The following is a 12,946-nucleotide window of genomic DNA, read 5'->3' on the forward strand; positions in this document are numbered from 1 at the left end:
GAGAAAAAAGAAAAAAAGAATTACATTCTACTACTGCACATGCATCTCTTCAACCAAAGAAAGAGCTACAAGGAAACTAACTTGGCATTGGGCTCTGTATCTAACATGCATAATTAGTTGACAGATTATAGGAAAAATGGGACGTTTGAGAGGAGAAAAGATCTTTGTTAAAAAAAGGAAGATACTATCAGAAAAGACAGCAACTTTTGAAATTGTACACAAAAATGAGAAACACCAGAAACATACATACAGCCCACTTTTTTTTCCAATAAGCAATAGCATGTATATATGAAATGAATTTATTTTACAAGTTACACTTTGAGATCTTATTTTTGGCTGTAAGAAAAAAATATTCATGCTTACCAGTATACAGTGCAAATTAGTTAGGTTGACTACTTCACATACAGCTTTTATTCGGTCTATTAGTTTGGAGAAATAATTGACCATTTCTTCCCTCTTAATTATTTTTGCATATCGGGGGAAAGTTGGTGGCAGCAACCTCTGATTAACAAGGGGCTCAAAGCCCATCATAATAGGATGATCTAATGAAGGAGTAAGGGAGAGAAAATGAGAGAGAGAAAAAGATCTGCAGATAAACTGTTTTCAGAATTCACTTCAAACTTGAAAGTATAATATAAATCATTTAATTAGCAAAAAAGAACTTTTTAACTGACAGTTAACTTCCAGAGACACTAACTACCCAGCTGAGACAATGATTACTATTTAAAAAACCCCAACCCTCAGCACATACCTGTACAGATAGTGAGGTGGTGTTTCCTATTTTAAGATGGTATATATAATGATTCAAGTGCAATGCATGTCATCAAAAGTTCACATTATTGCTGGCTTTGAAGTGACAGTATTAGTTTCAGGAGAACCATCATTTAGTGAAATAAAATTAAGATCAAACAATGCAAATCTAACAGGTTGTATAATGAGTATTATTAGTTCAAAGTGAATAATGGTAGGGTTTTTTTACCTAGATACTAAAAGTTTATCAAAACAACATATTTAAGAAAGAAAGAAAAAAAAAAGGTAAAATTTGATATATACCTCCTTTAGTGGTATCATTCTGTGCCTGGATACCATGATGCAATGAATTGTGGATGGCAGAAAGCAAGTCTCCTGCCTGAGTCATTAGTTTCTGAGCTTCTGCAACGGCACTTGTCTGAAACGCAAGTAACAGTTATTCAGATTTTGAATCTCTATCTTTTGACTATAGAATTAATGCTAGTATCAGGAAAAAAGTGTATTAGGATTCTAATGGTTGTGCACAATCAGGTCTGGGAAAAAACAAACCAAACCAAACCAACAAAAACAATCCACCAACACAAAAAACAAACAAGCAAAAAAAAAAAACCCACACCAAAAAAAAACCCACCCGACAAACCAACAACCAAAACAAACAGATTTTTGTGCAATAACATGTTATTGATATTTTATGTATCTATACATACATTTAACACTGCATTTTTTGCTACGTAAGGTAAGCCTTAACAAGAGCTACAACTGAAAGTCTAGTATATACTACCCACAAGTCCTCCACTTTTGATCTGGGGGGAGTGTAAAAAAACCCCACATAACCCTTCTGCCATATAAAAGACAGAAGTCCAAACTGCAGAGAGGAAAAAAAAAATCATTAGAAAATACAGAATTCTTGAGAATATAGACATAATACAACCTATCAACTGAAATTAAATCACTATATAATATTAGAATATACCAGATGTCTGTCAGCAATCTTGATTCATGTTCTGCTATTATCTTCTGATGTCCTATGAAACCAAATCTGCTAGCAAACTGAGTACCATTTAAAATAGCTCTCTGTAAAATCTAAAATCTTGTTTCAAAGATACTGGACTAACAGTGCCTGATGGAACTTCAAATATTTGAAATCTCAAGTCAAACTGAAGCTTGACTTTAGGAAAATAATTGTTTAAAACCCCCTGAAAATGTCATGGAAGCTGAACAAAATCTGTAGCTCTGCATACTATATGTTCACATATTATAGCATCCACAAGTCTACCAAAAGCATAAACTGCTAAGCATATCTAATTTGAATCAACATAATCTGTGATTTAAATAACCTAAAGTAATCATACTTCAGCGACACTGAGATAATCTGATTTTGGCACAGATCATTAATTCACAGCAGTTAGCACAGAATCTGGTTGTACATCAGTGTAGTCACTTCAATGTTAGTTTGATTTGTGACATAGCTAGTGATATACTAGTGATATAACTAGTGATATACTCAGAATGCAACTGTTCTCAAACAATTACTTTTTCCTCAACATTGATGTTTATCAATGATACTTGCACCAGACTTTCACTTCAATCAAGGTCTTAAACTGTACAGTATGCAGCTGCTCCAACAGCAAAATAAATGGGAAAAACCCATACCACTTAAGAAACTTGTTTATTTCTTAATGAAAATGGAAATAATAAGCAATAGACAGATATTTATCCTTGTATGAAGAAAAAGCTATTCAAACAAAAAGCTTTGTCTTAAGTGACATGCGATTCTACCCCTTTGGCCTAAAACATGCAGTTCCTTCCTTCCCCCCTCAACAAATAGGAAACCCTGTACTCAAAAAGGCAGGCAAATTGCCTGCTTGGAAAGCTATTATATTCCTCTCCTCACACCAAAGAAGTCTAGATACGAATCCAATAGCACATCGGAAGGAAATGCTATCAATTCTCCAGACATGGACAAAACACTGCCCGAAGTCAAGTAACTCCACAGAAAAGAGACTGAACTCAAGAAAGAAAAGGTTTGCTCATGTGTGTGAAAAGAGTAATCCAAAACTCAAATATTTTTCTATCTATGTTCTAGAATAAATATTCTGTCCCTCTGCAAGGCCACAATAATGTCATCAACTAGCCTTCCCTATGTTTAAAAAAAAAATTAACTAAAAGTGCATGGTTGCCACTGCAAAAAAACATCAGTTCAGATCTACAGAATCTACAGAATAATTGCTTGACCATAGAGAATGAAAAATGCATATTTCACAGGATCACAATGTGAACACAGAAAGACCAAATTAACGTACCTCTTTTTTGGTAAATGCAATTAGAACAGTCAGTAGTACCCGGGTAAATTTGACTCTGCTGAACACAGCTAAGCACTGTTGATGCTGTAATGAAAGTATACTGCAAATTATTAAGTAATACACGTTAAATCCTGGAAGTTATTTAAAAAAAACTTTACAGATTTATTGAAGCATGCTCTCTAGTCTTAAAAATATGGCATCTAGTATGATTCTAAAGAAAAGTTATATAATTTATAGAAGAAATCTGTACTGCTGTCAGAAAAGCACTAATGCAAAAAACACGACGATACTTTATGTAAAGCACAGCCACTGGCTGTATAGCTACCTCCTATGCAAATGCCATTCAAATCTCATCTTAGGTGAACAATCACAAATTATTAAACTGATCTTCTCTTCTTTTTCCTGAGGATCTCTGTTAAAATTAACTTCTGAAGAAAATGACATTACTGGGAAAGGAAAGCCACATCCTTCTAAATCAGCCACATCAACTCCATCAATTACCACCTTTTCTGGAAGGAGTTAACACTGCTTTCACTCACTCTTCCTACTTTCTTCTTGACAGGGAGGCTGCAAGGAGCAGTAAAAGCTGCTGGGAAGAGACAGAGGGAAGAAGGTACAGGACAGATTAAGACCACCTACTTTGCTAATGGCTTTTTCTTGAGAGGTAGGTGCATGAATGGCAAATTTGCAGCAGCATCACTATTCTGCCCTTGGAATCAATCCAAAACTCTACCTCTTCAAAGCACAAAAGCCTATCGGCTAGCCTGGTATTTGCTCAGGGCCATGTTTAATGCAGCAACACTGGTGACACATATTCTCACAAGCTGTTACTGATTAAAGGTAATGATGGACTAATCCATGAAATCCATAAAAAAGGTAAACAATTAATTACTTCAAGTTCAACTTCTGGGTCTCTCTCTTCTCCTTGTCGACTTCGAGTGCTCTAGAAGGTAAAGGAATTTCAAATATTTTTTTAAAAATTGTGAAGGGAAGCTACTGAAAATCCCTTTACTCAATTCAGAACATTAATTTCTTATCTAATGCTAAAAATCAGTTCTGAAGTTCAAAACCTCTTAACATATAACCTAGGTTCTTGAACGATCCAAGATTCTCCTATAGTTATCAGACCTAACTCAGAACACTCTGCAAATAGGCAAGGAAATTATATGAACATTTTATATCGTAAACTATGGTAAAAGTAGATTAAGTGACTTTAATGTCACATAGGATACTTGCATAATAGCTAAAAGTTAAATACATACTTTCTGTGCCCAGCCCAGTGTTATATTCTACACCATGACTGCACCTACTAGTAGAGAAACAACTATTAAAGAGTTTAGCAAAGTCTGAAGACTTCAGCATCTTTAGCTAGAAGGCAAACTACCAGTATTATGGGATTTCTTAAAAAAATCAAACAAACAAAAACCAACCCACCATTTAGTGACACAAACTTGCCCTATTCTTCATAATCCAACTCCCTCTCTCAAACCTATGTTAAATATACTTGAAGTGTAATTGACTAAGCAAACATGAGAAAAATACCTTCACTCGTCTTTGCATGTCATCTTCTACATCTTTTAGCATACCTGGAAAAGTCACAGCACAATTAAAAGCTGAGCATTCCTAGGTACACCTACACCACTGAGGTGGGAAAAGTTTTCAGGGGAAATCAAGTTTTAGTGCCTTGTATACCCACTAACCAAAGACAAGGCAAAAAAATATTCTTGTGAGGCATGGTAGGGATTTCTCACAACAATAGATAAACCAGAATATAGACTGACTGATCCAAAGCTAAAGTGTTTATCAATTTTCTAAAAATAATTCAGTGGAAAGCTCATTTACTAAAAATAGGGCCATCAAAAGGCTAACGTATACACTTACGTATGTACCTAACAACATGCATATTTAGAGCTTTAGAACTACTAGATTGCTTTTCCCTCAAAAGCCATCTGTTTAGATCAAAACAAATAGTGAGGCAGACACAAGAATTCAACCAATGCACTTTCTCAGCGGTGCATGTCTCTCTCAGCCCTGGATGAGCTCATGCCTAGTCACATGGTGGGCACATCTAAAAGCACTCCTTCCACTTCTCAGGCATTTAATAAAAATAACTGAACATTTTCTTCAAGGGAAAAGTAACTCATCTCTCTTTTTACCAAACCACCAATTTTCACAAGACTGATAAAAAAAGTAAGATTAGATTTCTAACAATTCACTAGGCTTGGTTGAGAGTAACTAAGATGTTCAAAAGAGAGAGACAGATACATAGAAAGCACAAACTGTACCTGTAACTCTAAGATCTGTTACGCTGTTGGCCATTTTAAATCCGTAAGTCATTGACTGAAAATCTTCCTAAAAAATAAAAACCAAAGCAGCAATATGAAGTGAAATATAGTTACATTTTCAAGTTGGGGCTTGGGGATTTCTTTTTGTTTGGTTTGGTTTTTTCGGGGGGTTGTTGTTGCGTTTTTGTTTGGTTTATTTCAAGTGTTTTTGTTTAACTACACCAAGTACAAAAGTTTGGTTTTCTTCTGCACAACTAAGTATACCCATGGTTTGGGCCACTTTCCTGTCCAAATCCAGGTTGGGGTAGTTATTTTCTGCATAAATTCTTAATACCAGTATGCCCTTCACGTTTTCATCAAGTGCCACCCTATCAAATGTTACAAGAACCATGGATGCAAAGTACTATTTAATCAACTTTAGATTTAGTCAGTAAGAAGTGACTTGTCCGAGGTCAGAGGAAACAAAAATTGCTCTAAGCACAGAAAGCCAGACTCTGATTCCACTGCTAGATGAACATTTCAGACAAATATCAATCATGGCTATCTACAGCAGGAAAACAAAAAATTAAACAGGAAGAAAACCACAAGTAACACTAATTTCAAATGGTTAGCCACAATACTTGCATTGCTTCTTGAGTAAAATATTTGTGACTCTAGTTCTCAAATGAAATATAGAAGAGAGTATAAAACACCTTCATTGAAGAAAACTGCATTTTAAAGAGATCAAGTCTAACACTATTAGGAAGACGTACTGCTGCTTCTAGAGTACTGAATCAAACAGCAACAGATTAACATACTGTTTTATTTACATAATGGAGCTATGTATAATGTTACATATTTAACCACTGTAACACATACCTCCTCAAAAACAGCTGCTTTGTTAACCTTTTCTCTGGCAATATCACAGATTTTTAGGATCCCAAGAGCAAAAGCCTTCATAGCAGGATCTTCTATGAAGTCTGGATTATGAATATAAAGGCAAGTGAATACTGTCTGTGCCAAGGAATGTCCCTCTAACCAGGTTATCTAGGGAAAAGAAAATTAAATGTTTTACTCATGAAATCCAAGTTCTCATTGTTACATCTCCATTCTTTTCCCACCTTACTGTGCTTCAGTAACTCATCAAGGAAGTCCCTAACATGGCAACCTTCCACCTAACAAAAAAGGGCAAGAGAAGGTCTCTCAGTCTTTGCCCATCTGCTAGCTGTGGCAGGCAGTAAGTTACTAAACCTTCTGACAGTATCAAATTCTGGTGTTGGATGAATCTCTTTCACACAGTTCAGGTCTAATCTCAGTGACTTAGACATGACATTAAGAAACCTACAGAATTATAAGCCGCTTCTACATAAATACTGAATGAAAAATGCAAGTGGCTATGAAACAACCCAGCAACATTCTGCATGTTCTCTTCTACTACTTGTACCTTCTTTTCATGATCCTCTCTTAATTTCATGCTGCTTTAAGCTACAGGGAAGGCTTCAGTAATTTAAAGAATTATTTCTAGCTTGAAACAGCAGAAAACATGGTAGGATCAGATTTTTAGTATGACCACTGACCCTTTTCAAAAAGGGTCAGTATGAGGCAGTAGGGGAGAAGACGAATTATGTTACACCATACCAAACATACAGCAACCTTTATGTATCTTTCTGGACTAAACTGATTTTAAATGTTGGTTGGTTTTTTCTTTTTTTATTGTAAAGTAATTCTATTGATGTAATTTTAAAGAGTAATTGAAAATAATTTGTAAAATTTACTGAAGGAAATTAAGACATACATAGAAAATAATCACAATTAACAAATAACTGATAATTCGCTTATTTCTTTTCTGAATGGATTTAGGTATTTCCTTTTTTTCTTCAAAACGCCCATGTAAGGTCAGTCTATACTGGCTGTACAGAAACGAGCAAGAGCGCTGGACGTTACTGCACACTCACTTTCCAACACATTCAAGTACCAACATACAGCAGGCAGTCAGATAGCATACATTTAAAAGCCACATACTGTAAAACCTTTTTACAGAATTAAAAATGCTACCAATTCTCTTCCATAATGATCTATTATCATAGAAAACCCCAAAACTAAAATTACGCATCTTTTAATAGCCAGTGTAAATATCTACAGGGCAATTAAAACACTTAAGTACCTATCTTCTGCTTGGTCAATCTTTTTTCTTGAGTTCTACTGTTTTTTCATTTTTTAAACTGGATTAAAGGATTATATTTTGTAAGCAAAATCATCTAAAGTTAATAGCTGAGAAATGCTTACCAAGCAGCAAAAACATGTATCCATTATTCCTACCAGCTCAGGTGAAGTGAGATCCTTTATTTTAATAGTGCCATCCTTAGAAAACAAAGAAAAAAACCCTTAAGACTACAGAAGCCTGTAGGCAAAATACAACTTATTATTTGTAAAGCCCAAAAGGACATTACAAATTTAGTAATTCAGACGATCTGTATACTATTATCTTTACTGATCTGCTTCATAACGTGCCTCAAATTCTGAAAAATTTTGCTTTCCAACCATGTTGAACACTGACCAAATATAAAGGTATTCAAAGAGAAAGCTAAAATAAGATTTCTGATTTGTGAGTAGCAAATAAAAATTCAAATCCAGTTGATGGTCATCACTTAAATTATAAAACAGTATGTATAATCATAATAAGTATTGAACAAGGAATAATATGTAGGACCCATATCTTTGAAGACTGGGTTTTACATTGCAGGTACTTGTACACTTATTGTCTTCAAGGCCTGGACCAAGGCAGCAGCAACCCCATTGCTTTCATTTTATTTGTCCAGCATTTGTAACTCTGCATACATTCTACATGACTTAGATGGCCAGTATTTTATATAAAGTTCTCTTAGTCCATTCAAAACAAGATCCATGGTAAAAAATATTTTTCCCTTTGCGAGTGCATTATTTTTTCCAAAATAACAGAAAGTCTTTCAGCAGCCTTCTACCAATTTATCTTGACTGTGTATCAAGAGTTAATCGTTACTGACTATGTTATTAAATTAGCCAGCTTCTCTTCAAGGCTAATAAACCACTATGTCTCATAAAGCATAAATTTCCAGCTTTTGTATGGAAGGTGGTTTCTATTCAGCTTAAAGAGGGACTAACTCACACATCTTCATAAAAAAGAGACACATTTGTGGAAGCAGAAGATAACTTGCAAAACCATTTCTGAAATGTATTTATCTGAGCTATTGATACCACACAATTTCACAGTACTTTTCACTGGCAGAGTTAGCATCATTATGATAATGTGAGTGAGAAAGAAGATAAACATCACATGCTATTTCTTACTTAACTATCCAAAATTAAAGAAGAAAAAATAGTTTTAAGAAAAGACTGGAAACACTAATTATGCTGAATTGTGCTTAACTGCAATTTGATAAAACTGTTTCACACTTTTACGGATAGTGTAATCAAAACCAGGGAAGTCACACAAACCTTAATAGCTTGCTCGAAGTTAAGAACCTTTCTATTCACTTGGTTGCCAATCATACCAGCATCCATCTTGGGATCCATCATTTCTATGGCAGACATGGCTTCAAAAAGACCAAAACTAAAAAACAATAAAACAATATGTTCTGAATGAAATTACTGTATACAAGACAGTCTTTACAAAACAGTGTAAAAGAATGTATGCCAACAAACTGAGCACACCTGTATCCTGGCTACAGACAATAAGGTAAGGTATCTGAACATTACTTCTGATCTTCAAAGATCATGGTTTTCATGAATTTGATCTCCTCACAAGTAAAAAAAACAGATGGCTAAAAGAAAACTCAGTCTTTTTTGAAAACTGAAGAACAGTCCTGAGCCAAATATCTCATTACTAAAGCTACATATGCTTGCTTCTATACACCTCAATGACATAGCATCTTTTCAAAGATCACTTAACATAACAAACTAGTATTACCCAGACAAGCTGGTTTTTATTATACTACATCCAAAAACCCAAGCAAGGTATGTCTCCCACAAACTTAGGATGACACAGACTGACAATAAGACACAGTGAATATACCAACTTTGTTTAAAATGGGCATGTTAAGAAAACCGATACAAAAACACCCCAGCACATGACAATGGATTACTTGCAGTAATGGTATAAAAGCTTGCAGGAGAACAACACAAAAGATTGGCCTACAGAAGAAAAAATACAGATGCAAATCATATGCCTTTGGTACACATGATACTGATCCAAACTGCATCATGAGCATTTATTATGTAAAAAAAGCTTACTGTGCATGTATAGAATGAGAATTTTCTAATTCAGAAAAGCATATTTGCTTTGAAATGCTCTTATGTACAAAATCACACCTCAAAACTCTGCTTTGATTCTACTAAGTAACTACTCGGTGACATCCTTGCACACATTTTTAAGCAGGTTTGCATTTCATAGAATGGTTTTGATTGGAAGGGTCCAACATGGCCTTGAACACTGTCAGGGATGGGGCAGCAACCACTTCTCTGGGCAGCCTGTGTCAGTGCCTCACCACCCTCACAGTAAAGAGCTTCTTCCTGTTATCAAATCTAAATCTGCCCTCTTTCAGTTTAAAGCCATTCCCCACTGTCCTGTCACTACAGGTCCTTGTAAAAAATGCCTTTTCATATTTCCTGTAGGCCCCCTTTAGGTACACAAAAGCTGCTCTAAGGTCTCCCCAGAGCCTTCCCCAAGCTGAACAACCCCAGCTCTCTCTCAGTCTGCCTCCACAGCAGAGGTGCTCGAGCCCTCTGAGCAACTTCATGGCCCACTTCTGGACTCGCTCAAGCAGCTCCATTTCTCTTTTGTGTTGGGGGCCCCAAAGCTGAACACTGTACTGCAGGGGGGGTCTCACCAGAGCAAAGGGGGAAAATCACCTCCCTCAACCTGCTGATCACACTCCTTTTGATGCAGCCCAGGACATGGCTGGCCTTCTGGGCTGTGAGCACGCACTGCCGGCTCAACGCCCTCAAGTCCTTCCTCAGGGCTGCTCTCAATCCCTTCTCTGCCCAGCCTGTAGCTGTGCTTGGGGTTGTCCCAGAACAGGTCCAGGAGCTTGCACATGGACTTGTAATTTAATAATTGTAATTACTAATTTTTAATAATAGTGTGCTTCTGTTTTCTGATCTATTATTCCTAAAATTGGCACAGGGTGCCCAGAGAAGCTGTGGCTGCCCCATCCCTGGCAGTGTTCAAGGCCAGGCTGGAGGGGGCTTTGAGCAACCTGGTCTACTAAAATGTGCCCCTGCCTGAGGAAGGACACCATGGCAGGGAGGTTGAAACTGAATGATCTTTAAAGTCCCTTCCAACTCCAATCATTTTACTAAATAAGCACTTATTTCCTTATTCAATTTTTCTTATTCAGCAGACCCATGTGGCTAAACAATTTTCTCTTTAACGTATGTTAATCTCAGATCATGTTTTAATGAATTCAGAAAGACTTCATCACATGCTTTTTTTTTTTAAATATATTTTTTTCTTCATCTGTAGAGCTCTCAGTTTCCATTTCAGCATGTCATTTAAGAGTTATTTTAAAGCATGCTGATTGTATATCCTAAACTTGTTAGTGACATTTAAAGCAACCAGATTCAAAATTTTAAAGTCTTTCTGGCATTTTTTTTTTATAAAGCATGTCCAAATAAAAAAACCTCGTCAGTGTCAACACCACTGATCATAATACATGCTACCGACTTCTAAACTACACTCATTAACTGAAAATATAATTCTGGCACAATAAGAAATATTCATCATGTATACAGGTGCATCATATACCTACTGCTGAAGATGAATGATACGATAAATACTTCAATTGTTTTATTTAAGGTAAAAGTTTTAAAAAAACCTTAGTCTATACTGCATGACTTACTTATTAGTAAATATTTACATACTTGCACTAATCCTATCTAAAAAACATAACTATCCCATAGGCATACTTACAGCTTGTCATGAAGCAGTTCTCCTAACTTCAGTTCTACAAAGAAAGAGAACAGGATAAACAATTACAATCATCCTTCTAATGCAACTCTTCCAGGACACACTTGTCACTCACAAATTGTCTTATGCCAACAGAGAACAAGGTGTGGGACACCAACCAGGTTATTTCTATTCTGCCTTCATTTGATTTCACTTAGAAGCTCTTTTAAGACTGAAAGTCTAAGAAGCCCAGTTGCTCAATCTTTCCTCATCCCTGTCTGCTATTCCAACAGTTAACGGGTTTTAGAATTACCAAGTAGTAGCATCTGAATAGTCTGGAACACAAAACAACAGTTTTCTGTGCTCCTTCATGCAGAAGTCAGATTTTTTCCAGGAAAGTTTACTGAAAGACTTGCTTTTCCTCATTATTTTTAATGAGGCCTTTAGATGTGTTTTGTAGGTACACAAACAGTAGATCACCAAGATTAAAACAAAAAAAAAAAAAACCAACAAAAAACCAAACCAAAACAAAAGCAAAGATAAAAACGGGTGCAAAAGTATATAAAATGAAAAAACTCAACTTGGAAAAGATACTTATGTAACCTGGAAGAGAAAGCAAGGTGAGGGTCTTCTACCTCACAGTTAACTTACACACCAAGTTCTATGGTAACACAGAATCAACATACTTCATTCATCTGGAGCTTGAACCTGAGCCAAACTATTGCTCAAAACACCTCAAAAAACCATACTTAAGTCCTCCGAAGGATTCCAAGTCTTCTCAGAACACAGCAGGGCAACTCACCTCTACAAGCTTCTTCAAAATCCTGTGTTATATCTACCCAGCTTGTATTACTCTTTTCCATCTTGTCAGGCATACCAAGTTCCCATCCTGAATCATCATCTTCTACTGACGCTTTCATAACCATGATACTGCACCTTTAAATCCATACCAGAGACAATGCGCATAATATACAAATTAGAGAAAGTGCTTATGAGACCTTCCCCCCCCCCCTTTGAAGAATCAGGTGAGAAAGAGAGGCTAACTAACCTGATTTCAGTTAAAAAGTAACATGACGTAATACCAGACAAAATTAAATAATATATAGAAATGATTTTAAAGTTTTCTTGGTCACCATTTCTCTGCAAGTACCTTGCAGGCTATGAAACCTCAGAAACTAAGGACACCAGAACTCTTAGCAGTTTTGGTGTCCTTAGCAGAGCCATAGCAAACTGCGTGTTACCAAACTGGAAGTCAAATGGGAAACAATATCAAGAAACCCTCTTGATATAGATACCACAATCATCTTCTTGTTGTTTCACACTATCAGAAAGACACCAGGAATCAAAGAGGGAAGTGTAAAACCGACCACATGTTTGTTATTTGTACAAAGTGTATCTAAACGAGTTTGTGAAAATAGGCATATTTCCTCGGACTTCTTCAGCAGAAAGTAGAATCAGGATTACCGCAGGAACATTAAGCAACTTCAAGATGGAATATAATTTCCAAACTTCCACCGACTAGTTATTTCGAACCGGTATTGTGCTTCTGCAATCTTGAGATACGCGGGGCAGCCCCGAAAGATTTCACGTTCTGCCGGTCAGTCTGCCTTTGCGATCGATACCGGCAGCGCTAAATCTCCCCTTATCCGGTCGGAGATCTTGCAAGGGACACCTTCGAGCCCGGCAACCTCTGAACAGCCTCTCCA

General features: G+C 36.3%; 1 protein-coding gene across 1 annotated transcript in view; it reads right to left on the reverse strand.

Moving 5' to 3' along the window:
• The window catches only part of NAA35 (N(alpha)-acetyltransferase 35, NatC auxiliary subunit), a 24,714-nt gene extending 12,537 nt beyond the window's left edge, over positions 1-12,177 (reverse strand). Inside the window, exons 1-11 of the mRNA XM_010024099.1 lie at positions 12,043-12,177; positions 11,265-11,298; positions 8,792-8,906; positions 7,604-7,678; positions 6,197-6,364; positions 5,339-5,405; positions 4,596-4,639; positions 3,946-3,996; positions 3,054-3,137; positions 1,054-1,168; positions 364-542 (exon numbers count right to left, since the gene is read on the reverse strand). Of these exons, the coding sequence (XP_010022401.1) occupies positions 364-542; positions 1,054-1,168; positions 3,054-3,137; positions 3,946-3,996; positions 4,596-4,639; positions 5,339-5,405; positions 6,197-6,364; positions 7,604-7,678; positions 8,792-8,906; positions 11,265-11,298; positions 12,043-12,166 (1,056 nt within the window). The 5' untranslated portion in view covers positions 12,167-12,177. The remainder of the gene's footprint in view (positions 1-363; positions 543-1,053; positions 1,169-3,053; positions 3,138-3,945; positions 3,997-4,595; positions 4,640-5,338; positions 5,406-6,196; positions 6,365-7,603; positions 7,679-8,791; positions 8,907-11,264; positions 11,299-12,042) is intronic.
• Between the last annotated feature and the right edge of the window lie 769 nt (positions 12,178-12,946).

The sequence above is a fragment of the Nestor notabilis genome, unplaced genomic scaffold (genome assembly GCF_000696875.1).
Source record: "Nestor notabilis isolate BGI_N333 unplaced genomic scaffold, ASM69687v1 scaffold16631, whole genome shotgun sequence".
Lineage (NCBI taxonomy): Eukaryota > Metazoa > Chordata > Aves > Psittaciformes > Psittacidae > Nestor > Nestor notabilis.